Genomic DNA, 15,764 nt, shown 5'->3' on the forward strand with positions numbered 1-15,764 from the left:
CAACAGTATGCGTACTGAGAACTTCCAGACGTTCAAGCTGGATTTAGAAAAGGCAGAGGAACCAGAGATCAAATTGCCAACATCCGTTGGATCATAGAAAAAGAAAGAGAATTCCAGAAAAACATCTACTTCTCCTTCATTGACTATGCTAAAGCCTTTGACTGTGTGGATCACAACAAACTGTGGAAAATTCTTAAAGAGATGGGAATACCAGACCATCTGACCTGCCTCCTGAGAAATCTGTATGCAGGTCAAGAAGCAACAGTTAGAACTGGACATGGAACAACAGACTGGTTCCAAATTGGGAAAGGAGTACGTCAAGGCTGTATATTGTCACCCTGCTTATTTAACTTATATGCAAAGTACATCATGAGAAATGCCAAGCTGGATGAAGCACAAGCTGGAATCAAGTTTGCCAGGAGAAATATAAATAACCTCAGATATGCAGATGATACCACCCTTATGGCAGAAAGTGAAGAAGAACTAAAGAGCCTCTTGATGGACATGAAAGAGGAGAGTGAAAAAGTTGGGTTAAAACTCAACATTCAGAAAACTAAGATCATGGCATCTGGTCCCATTACTTCATGGAAAATAGATGGGGAAACAGTGGAAACAGTGACAGACTTTTTTGGGGGGGGGGCTCCAAAATCACTGCAGATGGTGACTGCAGCTACTACATTAAAAGACACTTGCTCCTTGGAAGAAAAGCTATGACCAACCAAGACAGCATACTAAAAAGCAGAGACATTACTTTACCAACAAAGGTCTGTCTAGTCAATGCTATGGTTTTTTCCAGTAATCATGTATGGATGTGAGAGTTGAACCATAAAGAAAGCTGAGTGCTGAAGAATGGATACTTTTGAACTATGGTATTGGAGAAGACTCTTGAGAGTCCCTTGGACTGCAAGGAGATCAAAACAGTCAATACTGAAGCAAATCAACACTGATTATTTATTGGAAGGACTGATGTTGAAGCTGAAGCTCCAATACTTTGGCCACCTGATGTGAAGAACTGACTCCTTAGAACAGACCCTGATACTGGGAAAGACTGAAGGCAGGAGGAAAAGGGGACAACAGAGGATGAGATGATTGGATGGCATCACTGACTTAATGGACATGACTTTGAGCAAGCTCCGGGAGCTGGTGATGGACAGGGAGGCCTGGTGTGCTGCAGCCCATGGGGTCGCAAAGAGTCAGACATGAGTGAACTGAACACAAAAGACACGCATCAAAGGAAGGATCAAAGATGTAGGGCTCAGGATACGGAGAATGGAACACAAGAGGAGGAAGAGTAATGCCTCCAGTGTGTTTTGACGGGCAAAGAAAGAACAGACACCCACTTCCTGGGGCAGGACAAGCAGAGGATAGTGGACCCCTCAAGGGCAACCCGTCTTCTGGAGCCAGCCCCTTCTGCAGCGGCAGCACTGCACCACAGAGCCACCCGCCAATCCACCTTCCCCAGGGCCGGCACCTTGCCCCACCCTGTGCAGACTCCGACTGGCCCTTCTGGCATCCTCCCCTGCCCAAGAAATCCAGCACCTGGGGCCACCCTGGCCAGAGAATGTCTATCTGCTGTGGTCTTGGCTGTGGATAGGGGCTGAGGCTGAGTCAGAGAGAAAAGCTAGTGAACAGTGAAAGTAAAAGTCGCTCAGTCGTTTCTGACTCTTTGTGACTCCATGGAATTCTTTAGGCCAGAATACTGGAGTAGGTAGCCTGTCCCTCCTCCAGGGGATCTTCCCAACCCAGGAATCGAACTGGGGTCTCCTGCATTGCAGGCGGATTCTTTACCAACTGAGCTGTCAGAGAGGCAGAGTCAGAAAGGAAAGCTAGGAAACAAACTAAATGCCCACAAGAAGAACAAGGGACTAGTTAAACCAGTTAAAGGAATGACAGCATGTTCACGAGAGGGAATTCTCTGCCTCATTAGAAGCACAGCTTTCCAAGGAAAACATTTCCATATGGCATATTTCAGTGATGGGGGAGGGGTGGGGCTGGAAGGCAACCAAACACAGGCTTGAAGTCAGATAGACCTGGGTTCACATCCAGGCAGAGCCACTTCTTATCTGTGTCACCACAGGGAGGTGATTGGCTTCTCTGTGCCTCTGTTTTGATAAGTACATCCATTTCACAGTGTAGTAGTGTTTTAAGGTGACACATGTAAAATGTCTACATGGTACCTGGAACCCAAGAGACGTTCAACAAACTGGTTCTGGGATTCCCTTGGTGGGCGAGTGGCTAAGACTCTTTTACTCCCAAAGCAGGGAGCCTGGGTTCCATCCCTGGTCAGAGAACTAGATCCTGCATGCCCCGACTAGAAGATCCCGTGTGCTGCAGCTGAGACCCAATGCAGCCAAATAAATAAATATTTTTTGAAAACAAAAAGTGGTTTTTATGATGGCCACCATCATTATTATTCATGAAATATACCAAATGTTAATTGCTAACATGACTGAGTAGAGGGGTGCGAGTGATTTTTATTTTCTTTCTTGGCTCATCTGCATTTTTTCCCCCAATTTTCCTTAGTGAATGTGTATTTATGTTTGGCTTAAGGGGGAAAAGGTGGTACGGACAGAGGAGAACGGATGTGGGTGAGCAGGGCAGTGACCTTACCAGCAGCTTCCTTTGCAGCGCGCCTGCATGGCAGGCCTCCCCCAGCGCTGCCTGCAGGGCGTGGGAGACCACGTGGCGCATGCAGGCCTCCGGCGTCTGCTGCCCGCTGGCCGCCTCGATCTCCAGCAGAAGGGCACTGCACACGGAGGGAGACACCAGCTCAGGATCCACGAAGAGGAACACTCTGAGGGCAGAGGTGGGGGGGCCAGGGGCTGATGAGGATGACCGTGGGGAGGAGGGCCACTGGAGGGGCACCCTCAGAGCCTTGCAGACTCCTCCCAAGTTGTTTACTTCCTCCAAAAACAGGAGCTTCGAGTTCAAAAGTCTAGGGAGGGATAACGCTAGGCAGCGGTGGGGACTGTGGCAAAGAAGAGCAGGCACAGTCCTTTGGGGGGGCACCTGGTCCTTCTGGGGACCCTCTAGTCTCCTGTCTAGGGAAATTCCAACTGAAATGTCACTCTCCGCCTCAGCGTTTTGCCCCAGTGACCCCGCTATCCTCCAGGAGGGACTGTATATCCTTCTCACTGAAACTGGAACTCCAAACCTTAAGTGAGCCCCATCTCTCATCGCCTTCATCATACCAGAAAACCAGCCTCACCCACCCTTTCCTCCGTACCCAACTGCCACCCAGGCTCTCTGATGCCAGGTCCTCTGGGTCCCTTCCACTCCCCGCACTTCCATGAACAGTGAGCCCCAGGCTGCCCCTTTTAGTACCAGGTTAGCAGAGCTACCTGCGGGGAGGAGGCTCTGCACTCCCTGTCCCACCCCCAACCCCACCAGCTGCTCTCTCCAGCACAAGCAACGGATGTGTCCTCAATCTTATCAAAAGGGGCTGCACTCACAGCCCAGACCTCATGGTGTGATTGTGGCCTGAACTACTTAAATCCTGGAGCCACTCCCGGCTGCCTGAAGCTACATCACAGCCAAGGGCAGGCTGAAGGCGGAGCCATGGAACCGCAGCGTGGCCCAGGGCTCACATCCATGTTCTGCATATGAGCGGAGAAGCTCTGAATCCAGGCCAAGAAGAAAGACCTGACTGCTCTTCGGGACCTCCAAGGAAGGACACACCCCATTCCCCCTGGAGGACGTCCCTTCCCCCCTGGAGGACATCCCCCACGGCTGGACAAATGAGCAGCTCTGCTGGGGCTCCTCTCCGTCTAGCCTCCTGGCTCATCCTCCCGGTGGCAGCACACTGGATTAGGCCACTCACCTCTCCCGGTAGGGGTACAGCTCACTCGTCAGGTTCTGCTCGGCAATGACCAGCCTCTGGTACAGCGTCCCTGCAGAGCAACTGCTTCAGCCAACCAGTCCCTGAGTCTCTGGCCCCTGTTCCCCACTTTCCCAGAAGCTGCTGGAGCTTTCGAGCTGCCTGGAATCGTGAGAGGAAGGCGAGACCTCAGGTGGAGCTGGGGGTGCTCTCACCTGGGACCGCCGTCTCCGTTTTCAGCCTGATGGCACAGTCCAGGGCAATCGTGCAGTAGGGGGCGGGCAGGGTCAGCAACCTCGTGCAAAAGGCATATGTTCTCCGGTGGAGCTCTTCTGTGATGCCTGTAGCCTGGGTGAGAGGGAGCGGTCAGGGTGCCCAGAGCCCTGGGTCACAAAGGGCCCTGGCTGGGGTGGGCTGATGGGATGGGAGAAGAGCCAGAGACCTGGGCTCACACTTCCCTCTCAAGTCTACACCTTTAGCTTCTTCTCCCATCATCTCTAAGACTCCTCCCCTCTTGACACCCCATTCAGGTTTCCCGGTGGCACTAGTAATAAAGAATCTGCCTGCCGAAGCAGGAGATGCAAAAGACATGGGTTCAATCCTTGGGTTGGGAAGATCCCCTGGGGAGGGCATGACAATCCACGCAGGTATTCTTGCCTGGAGAATCCCATGGACAGAGGAGCCTGGTGGGCTACAGTCCATAGGGTTGCAAAGAGTCAGACACGACTGAAGCGACTTAGTATGCACTCATGCAAGACACTCCATTCACGTTTATCAAGATGGGAATTCATCCCCATCCTGTTCCTCCGGCAAATCAACTCTCCTCCCAATGCTTCTGCTCTGTTGGGGTTGCACCTTTATCCCCTGCCCCCCACCTCCCCAGTTTCATGTCTTCGTGTTTCAGGGCAAGGACAGGGCTAAGGGAGGAAGTCAGGTAGGGGCAGGCAGTACTAGAGTTCTTCCAGGCTTGCCAGGCAGAGACCTGGTGTTTCCTGGGTGTCCAGCCCAGTCACTTGCGGATCACCAGGACCACCCAGACCCTCAGCCCCAGCTCACCTTAGTGAGCACGTACATTAGAGTGTGCAGCAAAGGAATGATGATGTGGCGGGCGTCCTCACTTTCTGCCTGGAAGACAGGAGAGAGCACAGGGCATGGAGGGGGCTGAAGGCTGGCAGGGGGACTTGCTTCATCCCAGTGGGAGATGGGGTGGAAGGCAGTGTCCCACCAGGCCAAGGGGTGTGGAAAAGGGGCCAGAGCCTGCCCTGGCAGAAGAAGAGCAGTGGGGGTGGGGAGGGCACACAGGTGCGGGAGCCCAGGTGTGGGGGGAGGGGAACAGGGACCTCCATGGGGGAGGGGCAGCAGCTGGCAGCAAAGGGCAGGTGAGTCCCCAGCCTGGAGGCCCCTTTGAGTGCAGCTTTCCCAGGTGTAGAGCACTGGGTGGTGAGAAGGATGATTATAACTTTGACAATTCTTAGTAGTTATACATTTATGTTTATAGGAGCTTTTTGTTTCTGTTGAGTGACATGGGTTTTCCATTTATGGTGGTGTTTTAGAGATTCTTTCTGAAAGATGTTAACTCAAGTCAAATAGTGGGAATCAATGTGCAGATACTATTGCTCATGGGAAAGTACAGGAGAGGGAGAAATATGGTAGAAACCAAAAGACCAGAGTGCAGGGAACGTGGGGCTGATGGGCAGACATGGCCCTTCTTGCTCTCATCCCCTCCTGGAAGCCCCAAAACCTACATTCTCCAGCTCTCCAAGCAAGAACCCACCCTCTCTCTGAGTGAGAACCCACCTTCCCCAACTCTCTGAGCGAGAACCCACCTTCTCCAGCTCTCTGAGCAGGATGCGGACCAGCATCGGGCTCTTCCCAGGATCCCGCTCAACTTTCTTGTGCAGGGACCACCTCCACATGCCTGGGCCGGGAGAGGGTGGGAGCAGTGCTGAACAGGACCCTGAGACTTGGAGCCCCAGAGCCCCAGGTCTGACCCTGCCCCCCACCGCCTGAAGGACCCGGATGCCTTCTCTGCCCACTGGCTCACCCTCCCAGAGACCATGGCAGGCCCCAAGGACTTCCAGCAGGATGGAGGCTTGGCTGGAAGTCCCCCTCATCCTGTGAGCTCCGGGTCGGGGCGCTTTCCTGAGAATGCATGGGCAGAGCTGGCTGGGGCGGTGACGGGGTAGTGGGGGAGCCAACAGAGCTCACGGAGGACTGCTGGTTCTTACCTCGGTTGCTCTGCAGGGCAGGGGCCTGGGCGCTGAGCTCTCGGAGCACAGCCTGCACGCTCCGCTGGAGATCCAGCTCCACATCTGGGGTTGGGGGTAGAGGGGGTGGGGGCGGGGAGGCTTTCAGGCTGGGAGCTCTGAGGCTCAGCTGCCCCAGCCTTATCCTCCCCCACAACCTCCTCTTCCCCTGAGAATGTCCTTAGCCTCTTCGTCAAGCCTCAAAAGGAGCCCAGAAGCAATCAACTTAGAGCTGGCAGCCTGCATCCTGGCCAGGGCTGGAAAACAGCCTTTTGATCAGCATGTTTGTGTTCTTTGTACAACCAGAGTATCTCAGGGCGAGGTATATATACTGCCAGAGATATGTGGGACAATCCCACTTGTTTCTTTTTGGTCGCACCATGAGGCATGCGGGATCTTAGTTCCCTTACCAGGGATCAAACCCTGTCCCCTGCAGTGGAAGCGTAGAGCCTTAACCACTGGACTGCCAGCGAAGTCCCATGAGACACTTTTCAGTGGTACACAGGTGATCCCCAAATCTGAGAAACTGTGTGCTAATTTTAATATATAGAAAAAATATGTAACTAGTTCCTCAACTAGTATGAAGAGGCTAAAATTTCAAGTCAACTTAAAGAAATACACCCCACTCCAGTACTCTTGCCTGGAAAATCCCATGGGCGGAGGAGCCTGATAGGCTGCTGTCCATGGAGTCGCTCGGAGTTGGACACGACTGAGCGACTTCACTTTCACTTTCAGTTTCATGCATTGGAGAAGGACATGGCAACTCACTCCAGTGTTCTTGCCTGGAGAATCCCAGGGACGGGGGAGCCTGGTGGGCTGCCGTCTCTGGGGTCGCACAGAGTCGGACACGACTGAAGTGACTTAGCAGTAGCAATAAAGAAATACATGCGATAAATGGCAGGAGGTGACAACGACTCCCTCCCTGACCAAACTCGGGATCCTCGAAGCCTTGTTCTCTGCTAGGCTCTCAGCATAGCCCCTGTCCTGTCCCTGGCCTCCCAGCCCAGTTTTAGAATGAGTCCTTCTGCCAGTCATTCGAGAAGCCCTGGCTCAATTATCAAATTCTCTATTCCCCACCTTTGATGGGTAACTCCTCAACCTGCCTCCAGCAAGAGTCCTGTTAGGACCATCTATCGAGAATCCCCCAGCCCTGAGGTCCTTTGTTAGTAAATAGTTTTCCACCCACCAACCTCTCCCTCTGTTTGTTGACTGCAAATCCCCTTACGTCTTTGCCTTATTTAGAGCTGAGCCTCATCCCCCTCCTCTATTGCAATCATCTTGAATAAAGTCTTCCTTAGGGCTTTTTTTTTATACATATATAATTTTACTTTTTTAATTAATTTTTGGCTGTGCTGGGCCTTCCTTGTTGCTGTGGGCTTTTCTCCAGTTGTGGCGACCAGGGGGCTAGTCTCTGGTTGCAGAGCATGGCCTCTAGGGTGTGTGGCTTCAGTACTTGGCGGCGTGCAGGCTCGGGAGCTGCAGACTCAAGGGCTCCAGAGTGCAGGCTCAGTAGTTGTGACACTCAGGCATGGTTGCTCCTTTGGCACGTGGGATCTTCCCGGACCAGAAATTGAACCCCAGTCTCCTGCACTGGCAGGTGGATTCTTTGCCACTGAGCCACCAGGGAAGCCCGTTAGGATTTTAACAAGTGTCAAGAATTTTTTTTTTTCCCTTTAACAGCAGTGTGCTGACATGGCAAAACTCTGGAGATGGTAACTGACATTTGGAAAGTGTGGTAGCTGCGAAAATGCACCTAACTCATCTCCCACTACAAGGAGTTTAAGGGATCCAGGAGCTTGGGGCTGTCGGGCTGTGAAATCCATCACTTTCCAGCCAATACGGACAGCAGCAGGGATTCTAAAGCCAGCTCATCCTCAGGAACCTTTGTGGACGGTTGACTCTGGTTCAGGGGTTCCCCAGCCTGTGGTCAGTCTAGCACATTTCCACCCAGCCCTTCTTCCCTTTCTCCTTCTTTCAGTGTTGGGCTTGCCCCACAGTCTGAGCGATCACTCCTCCAGCCCTCACCGGCTCCCTGTCCGTTTTCTGTCCCACAGGTGTTTCCCCACATGAAGCCTTGCATGTTCAATCTTGTCTCCACTGTCTGCTTCTTGGAGGATCGGGACCAACACAGGAAGTACGGCAGACACTCCCTGTGCCATCAATTCCCCTTTAAAATCAGCTCCAACCAAGGGGAGTGCTGTCTCAGGTTGTCAGTGCAGTCTCCGGTTGTCAGTACAAACCACACACCGCCACAGGTTCCGCTTTTGCCTGAGCTGTCAGGAAACTTACAGCCACATGGAGGCCCTGCCTCAAAAACCTGCTCATCTCAAGAGAGGGAGATTTCTTTCCTTTACTCCTTTGGGGGTGCTCCTGCTTTACAAACATATATTTTAATCTCCTCGGGTTCCTTTGAAAGTAGGTAGGAATGGCATTGAAACATGTAAAATATCATGTATGAAACGAGATGCCAGTCCAGGTTCAATGCACGATACTGGATGCTTGGGGCTAGTGCACTGGGACGACCCAGAGGGATGGTATGGGGAGGGAGGAGGGAGGAGGGTTCAGGATGGGGAGCACATGTATACCTGTGATGGATTCATTTTGATATTTGGCAAAACTAATACAATTATGTAAAGTTTAAAAATAAAATAAAATTAAAAAAAATTTTTTTTAAATAAAAATCAAAAAAAAAAAAAAAGAAAGTAGGTAGGACGAAGGTGTGAAAGTGAAAGTGTTAGGTACTCAGTTGTGTCCGACTCTTGGAGACCTCATGGACTGTATGTAGCCCACCAGGCTCCTCTGTCTGTGGAATTCTCCAGGCAAGCATAGTGGAGTGGGTAGCCATGCCCTGCTTCAGGGGATCTTCCTGACCAAGGGATCAAACCCAGGTCTCCCACATTGATGGCGGGCTTTTTGCCATCTGAGCCACCAGGGTAGTTAGAGAGGACAAATCTAAAAACCCAGCAGGTTGTAGCCCAGAAGTCAGAGTTTGTTTAGGTCAAGGCACCCCATGCTGTCACAGTCATGGACCCACTCTTCCGTGACTCTGGCGTGGACCCTTGCAAGCCTGGGGTCGCGCAGCATCTCTGACACTCTCACTTTCCTCCGGCCTCTCACTCACCCCCCTGCCCAGGGCAGGTCCAGGTCTGACTCTCCTTTGGGCTCAGAGCAGGAAGTGGGCAGGTGTTCCAGTCCACATTAGCCCATCCGGCCACTCTGCTGGGCAGTGCAGCATCTCCCCAAACTGGCAAGGAAATTATTTCGCCTGGCAAGAAGGCTTGTCCCAGGCAGTCCTTCCATCTACCTAGTTCCACCTGGCATGAAGATGGATGAGTTAATGCAGGATGAGTTAAGCTTCCCACGGTGGCTCAGTGGTAAAGAATCTGCCTGCAATGCAAGAGACCATGGTTTGATCCCTGGGTCGGGAAGATCCCCTGGAGAAGGTAACGGCAATCCACTCCAGTATTCTGGCCTGGGAAATTCCAAGGAGCCTGGTGGGCTACAGTCCATGGGTCGGGGCCAGTGTGGGGGAGTCCCAAAGAGTCAGACATGACTGAAGCGCTGAGCACAGGGTGTGTTATTTTAAAAATATGCCACGTTCTATCTCTTCTTTCTTCCCTCTCCCCACCACCCCAACATGGACCACACAAGAGACTTAAAACTGTGATATTAATAATTGTGTTTTCCTCACTCATTAAAAGCATAGCCAAACCTTTGTCTTTGGAGCCTTAGGTTCCCCTGCTGTTTTGCACAGGGAGTTATGTTTTTATGTTTCAAAGAAAAATAGAGAAGTTTAAAAAAAGAAAAAACAAACTCTGCCAGTAGCCCGGGGAGAAAACCCCTAAATAAACCCTGTTTTCGAAAGTCTGGGCAGCCGGAACAAACTCAGGCTTTGGTCCACATCTGGTTTGCAGACATGTCTTGTTTGGGCTTGCAGAGTGTCTTTGGGGAAAAAAATTGAACTAGCTCCCAACATTTACAAATGAGGAGATTTTGCATGAAAGCTCGAATTCCTGGCATCTCTGGAAAGTCTGTCAACACTGGGCATGCATTCTTCCCCCAGGTGCCAGTGACAGGGGCTGGGGAGCAGCTGCCCTCCTGAGAGAGGGCATGGCTCCTTCAGGGCTTCAGAGCGGTCACTCTCCTTGTTTCCCTTACTTACATCCTTTCCTCGGCCCCTTGGCCTTGAGACCCCTGGCTGTCTGATCGAGACAATCACGCTGGATTGTCTCAGAGGGATGGGTTGAAGGCTGCTGCTTTTTGTTAAAAAGAAGACTGGCATATAGATGTCAACGCTACTGTCTCAATTCGACCCATCCTCTCCTTCCCCCTCTGTGCCCACAAGTCCACTTTCTACATGTGTGTCTCTATTCCGGCCCTGCCAACAGGTTCATCAGCACCATTCTTCTAGATTCCATATATATGCGTTAATATATGATACTTGTTTTTCTCTTTCTGACTCACTTCACTCCATATGACAGACTCTACTAGGTTCATCCACATCACTACAGATAACCCAATTTCATTTCATTTCATTAAAAAATGGCTGAGCAATATTCTACTGTATATATGTGCCACAACTGCTGTATCCATTAATCTGTTGATGGATATCTAGGTTGCGTCCCTGTCCTGGCTATTGTAAATAGTGCTGCCATGAACACTGGGGTACCTGTGTCTTTTTGAATTATACACTACCGTGTTTAAAAACAGATAGCCAGTGAGAATCTACTGTATAACACAGGGAGCTCAACTTGGTACTCTGTGATGACCTAGAAGGGTGGGATGGGGGGCGGTGGAGGGGAGACTTAAGAGCAAGGGGGATGTCATGTATACTTACATCTGATTCATGCTGTACAGAAGGAACTAACACAACACTATAAAGCAATTATTCTCCAATTTTAAAAAAAAAAGAGAGAGAAAGTGGCAATTTGAGGGTAGGAGGTCAGATTCTCCAAGACTGTGAGGGCACAAGGGTTGTGGGGACCCCAGGAAGGAGGAAAACCAGGGCTGGCTGGGACAAAGCTGATGGGTGGTGGCAGAGATCTCAGATGGGGGGAACTAAGCACTAAACTCTGTGCACCTGAGTGCCACTGGTGTGGTCTCCTGGGCCACCTTGGCCAGGGTGCAGGAATGTCCCCAGAGGAGCCCCTTGTCTCCTGATGGACCACACAAGCCTGACCAGACTGTTCTGGGGGCTGCAGCCACCGTGGACTGAAGACATTCAGATGTTTCCATCATCCAGACTTTGTGACCTCTGGACTTCTCACAGGATACCAAAGAGCTGGGGGTGGTGCCCCGAGTGAATGACACAGGAATCTGTCCTGACCTCAGAAAACTAGAGCTGGAAGCTGGACTGCAGTTGATTAAGCCCACAAAAGTATTTCTCATGCCTCAAATATCTCAGGGTCATCATTCTTCTTTATCTTTTTTTGGCCCTGCTGCTGCTAAGTCGCTTCAGTCGTATCTGACTCTGTGCGACCCCATAGATGGCAGCCCACCAGGCTCCGCCATCCCTGGGATTCTCCAGGCAAGAACACTGGAGTGGGTTGCCATTTCCTTCTCCAATGCATGAAAGTGAAAAGTGAAAGTGAAAGTGAAGTCGTGTCCGACTCTAGCGACCCCATGGACTGCAGCCTACCAGGCTCCTCCATCCATGGGACTTTCCAGGCAAGAGTACTGGAGTCGGGTACCATTGCCTTCTCGGTTTTTGGCCCTACCACACAGTATATGGGATCTTAGTCCCCTAATCAGGGATTGAACCCATCTCCCCTGAATCTCTGCATTGGAAGCACAGAGTCTTAACCACTAGACCACCATGGGACTCCCTCTGACATCATTCTTGATCCGGGACAGCCACTAAATAAACAACATTCCTTATCCTCCCCTCCACTCAGGAGTAGGATATAACTATCAGGTATCCAGATTACTATTCATACCTAACATTTAAATAGCACTTGAAAGGTAGACACATAGAAAGTCTTGTGTAGGTGTAGCAAGACAATGGTACATGTTAAACCAATTTGATTTTTGTCATGGCTAGATGAGAAGACTACATTTCCCAGACTCCCTTGTGGTGGCTCAATGGGGGTCACGTGACTGAGTTCTGGCCAATGGCATGCGGTGGAAGTGGTATGTAGCATTTTCAGGTGTGGCCATAAAACCCTCTGTCCTGTCCTCCATGAGCTTGGAAGAAATGATGATGGTCCCTAAGAGGAAAGAAATCTCGGTCCCTGAAAGACTGTAGCCCGTATTGAGGAGCCACCTGGGTAAGAAATAAGCATTTCTTGTGTTGATCCACGGACACTGAGGTCATTTATTATAGCAGCTACTGTTCTCTGACTCGGGGACATACAAAATGTTCTCTGGTGTGTTGGGTTCATGGGTTCTGGGCAGAGCCCTGTGAGTTCGGCAGAATAAATACTGTTCTCCCTGTTTTGCGCAATCTAGAGGGACAGACCTGACCCTTGCCTCTGTCACCTCTCCAACCACAGAAGGTCAGACCCAGACGGGCCCTGGAGCTGACTCTTTTCCCATTTCACAGATGAGGAAATGAGGCTCAGAGGGGAGAGGTGATTTTTGCAAGGTCACAGAGCTGCTGGAGCAGAGCTTTCTCTTTGCCAATTGCTCTTCCTTTAAAGCTGTCATCTTATGTGCGACCATTCACCTCTTCACTGGGGAAAAGAAGAGGGTGTACCCGGGTGAAACCGTGGGCATGTGTCTACCTATGTGTGCCTGAGGCTTGAATGCACAAATAAATCCCCCTGATGAAGTTGCCTGAAAAAAATTTCCCATAGGATCTCCCTGGTGGTCCAGTGGTTAAGAATCCATGCTTCTACTGCAGGGGGCTTGGCCCTTGGTCGACTCTTGGGTTTGACCCTTGGTTGGGAAACTAAGATCCCGAGTACCATGCAGCATGGCCAAAAAATTAAAAAAAGAAAAAAGAAAAGAAGGGGGAGAGACGAACCACACACATGCATACACACCGGTTCCCAGCTCTCCAACCAGCGTAGATGTTATCACAGCTAAAGAGACAATAGGGAGGAAGGAAAGGAGAAGAAAAGCTGACAGGGTCCTGACCGCAGCGGGACCCCCTAGTCTGGGGTCTGCTCCTCAATTTCCGGCCATTCAAAGCTGACCTAGGACTTGGCAGTGCCAGCTCTCTGTTGCCCTGCAATCCTAAGACAATCAAATCTCTCCCCAACCTACTCTTGGATGTTGTCTTTTCACCTAGTTCCCAACCTTGGCTGCACATTAGAAGTACCCGGAGAGCTTTCAAAATTGCCAATGCACAGTCCACCCCAAACCAAAAAAATCAGATATCTGAGGGTGGGGACTAATAATCAATTTTTAAAAATAGCTCCCCAGGAGACTGTAATGTACAGGATTACAGAATTAACCGAATTCTAATGAGAATCACTGTCTTAGTCTGGAGATCTGATAACTGATCTGCAAGGGAAGGAATGAAATGACAAGATGCTCAGAGTTCACAGAGGACAATCATCCCTGAATTCAGAATGAAGGTCCCGACTTCCCTGGTGGTTCAGTGATTAAGAATCTGCCTTGCAATGCAAGGGAGCTGGGTTCGATCCCTGGTCAGGGAACTAAGAACCCACATGCTGTGGGACAACCAAGCACACAGGATCCAGAGCTTGCGGGCCACAAGGAAGGATCCCACATGGTGCAACACAGAATGAAGCTCCCAGGGTCAGGATGGTCAGGGGTCAAAGCTGCCCCCCTGCAGGGGAAGCTCGGAGTCTTAACCACTGGACCACAGGGAAGCCCCTCAGTTGTTCAGTGACATTTATGTGCTCAGCACCCAGACGCGCCATTGACTGGAGTAACATAGTTCATGCTCCTCTTCCATCCTGTGCCTGACCTCCACCTTCCCTGCATGTGGAATAAAGGCTCAGACGGTTCTAAAAAGGTTTGCAATCTTGCCCCTGTTCTCAGGAATGACAAAACAGCAATACCTTTGGTGCCCTTGAAACACTGCTCTTTTGCCCTCAAAATAAACATCTTCCTTTTCTGGAGCCCCTCTTCTTGACCCTAGGATGAGAGGACTCTGAGGACTGTAGAAAGGTGGAGCAATATAAAAAAACAACTGTAATTTGGGAAGTCAGCCAGGACAACTGCATTCCTAGTCAGGATGAGAAAACTCTTCCGCGCTCCCAGACAAGCATCCTAATTTGGGGATGTTTCTCTCACCCACTGAACTTTGGGAGGGTGGGGGCCATCTGTCGCATCTTTGAGAGTGGATGCTGGTGGTCCTGCCTGCCCAGGAGCCTTCTTTACTCACTGTAATCTCAGTGAGACTGGCCTTGGAGTGGCACAGAACCAAGCTGGCCAACAGGCTCTCCTCGCCCTCTGGGTGACCCTTGTGTGGATGATGGACTGGAGTGAAGAAAACCTCCCTTTTCCTATCCCGGTGGCAGATCCACTCTGTTCCTTGTCTTTACTGCTGCCTGGTGCTTCAGTCGTTCCTTCCATGCTCTGCTATATTTTTGAAAATTAAATGAATCATATGGGTTTCTATTGCTTGTATCCAAAGAAAGTTTATCAGTACACCTCTCTTCTTAAAACACAGCATGGTGGGTCTTAACTGTAATTCAAGTGAGTGCAAAGTAAGTTGAAATATTTTGAAATATTTAGGAGACTTTCACAGTGCTCCGCTACCCCTATCCTCCCAGCCCAAACCCCAGCTGGTTAAAGACAACCAGGAATACTGAGACACCAAGATTCACTGGTGAGGCTTATTCTCATTGGGGGATTCACTGATTGAAGCTTCTTCTCATTGGGTGATTCACTGGTTGAAGCTCTTCTCATTGGGGGAGTCATGGTTTGAAGCGTCTTCTGATTGGGTAAAGCTCTCCGAGGGTAAGCAGGGTGTGGAAAGGTTACTTGTCTTGGAAATGACAACAAGCTGGTAGCTGTGCCTGCCTCAGTGTGTCCCCTACCATTCCCCGAGACAGGGATCTTCAATGACAGTAGAGTCTATGCCTGGTGGTGGGAGGAGTGGTTTCTCACTTGCTGGACGAACATTAGTTGATGTACATCTTAGTTGATGTCATCTCTGCTTGTTATCCCAGGGGCAGGGAGAAGAGTCTGGGTCTTGGAATTAGCCAGGCGTAGGTTCCAATCCTAGCTCTGCCACCAACCAGCTATGTAGGTTCCAGCAAATTATCTAACCTCTCTGAGTCTGTTTCTCTTTCAGTAAAATGAGGACAATTGTACTGATATCCCTACTTCGCAGAATCCTTCTGATGTTTGCATGAGGCAGCCCACAGTGAAGTCATTCACAGTCTGGACGCTGGAGCTAGATTGCTGGGTTCAAATCCTGATTGCTGTTGTTCAGTTGCTAAGTCATGTCCGACTCTTTGCAACTCATGCACTGCAGCACGCAAGGCTTCCCTGTCCTTTACTGTCTCCCAGAATTTTCTCAAACTCATGTTCATTGAGTCAGTGATGCCACCGTCTCAAATCCTGATTGGACCACGTACTATCTGTGTGTCCTCTCTCACTTTCCTCTTCTGTAAAATGAAGGCAATAATGCTGTCTGTCTCTCAAGAAGTTAATATTTGTTGGGTGCTGTTTCCACTACTTGATATATTGTAAGTGCCATGGAGATTTTTGTTAAATAAATGCAAGTATTTGGCAATACATATTGGCTTTTACTGTCATTACTCCCAGTGTCCAGCTGAGTG

The 15,764-nt window shown here is 50.4% G+C and overlaps 1 protein-coding gene and 1 long non-coding RNA gene across 6 annotated transcripts in view; one reads left to right on the forward strand and one right to left on the reverse strand.

Moving 5' to 3' along the window:
* The window catches only part of PIK3R6 (phosphoinositide-3-kinase regulatory subunit 6), a 47,962-nt gene that overhangs the window by 21,609 nt on the left and 10,589 nt on the right, over window positions 1-15,764 (reverse strand). For 2 of the 5 annotated variants that reach the window (XM_070774320.1, XM_070774317.1), the window contains exons 3-8: window positions 6,046-6,129; window positions 5,644-5,735; window positions 4,874-4,942; window positions 4,033-4,165; window positions 3,821-3,890; window positions 2,611-2,794 (exon numbers count right to left, since the gene is read on the reverse strand). In XM_070774320.1, coding sequence (XP_070630421.1) covers window positions 2,611-2,794; window positions 3,821-3,890; window positions 4,033-4,165; window positions 4,874-4,942; window positions 5,644-5,735; window positions 6,046-6,129 — 632 coding nt within the window. Of the gene's footprint in view, window positions 1-2,610; window positions 2,795-3,820; window positions 3,891-4,032; window positions 4,166-4,873; window positions 4,943-5,643; window positions 5,736-6,045; window positions 6,130-15,764 lie in introns of those variants that run through there. The other 3 variants (XM_070774318.1, XM_070774319.1, XM_070774321.1) reach the window with 3 other exon arrangements.
* LOC109574416 (uncharacterized) lies at window positions 12,184-15,722 on the forward strand. The gene is made up of 2 exons (XR_002183086.2): window positions 12,184-12,329; window positions 15,275-15,722. It is a non-coding gene; the product is annotated as an uncharacterized lncRNA (long non-coding RNA).

Source organism: Bos indicus, chromosome 19 (assembly GCF_029378745.1).
Source record: "Bos indicus isolate NIAB-ARS_2022 breed Sahiwal x Tharparkar chromosome 19, NIAB-ARS_B.indTharparkar_mat_pri_1.0, whole genome shotgun sequence".
In the NCBI taxonomy this organism is placed as follows: Eukaryota; Metazoa; Chordata; class Mammalia; order Artiodactyla; family Bovidae; genus Bos; species Bos indicus.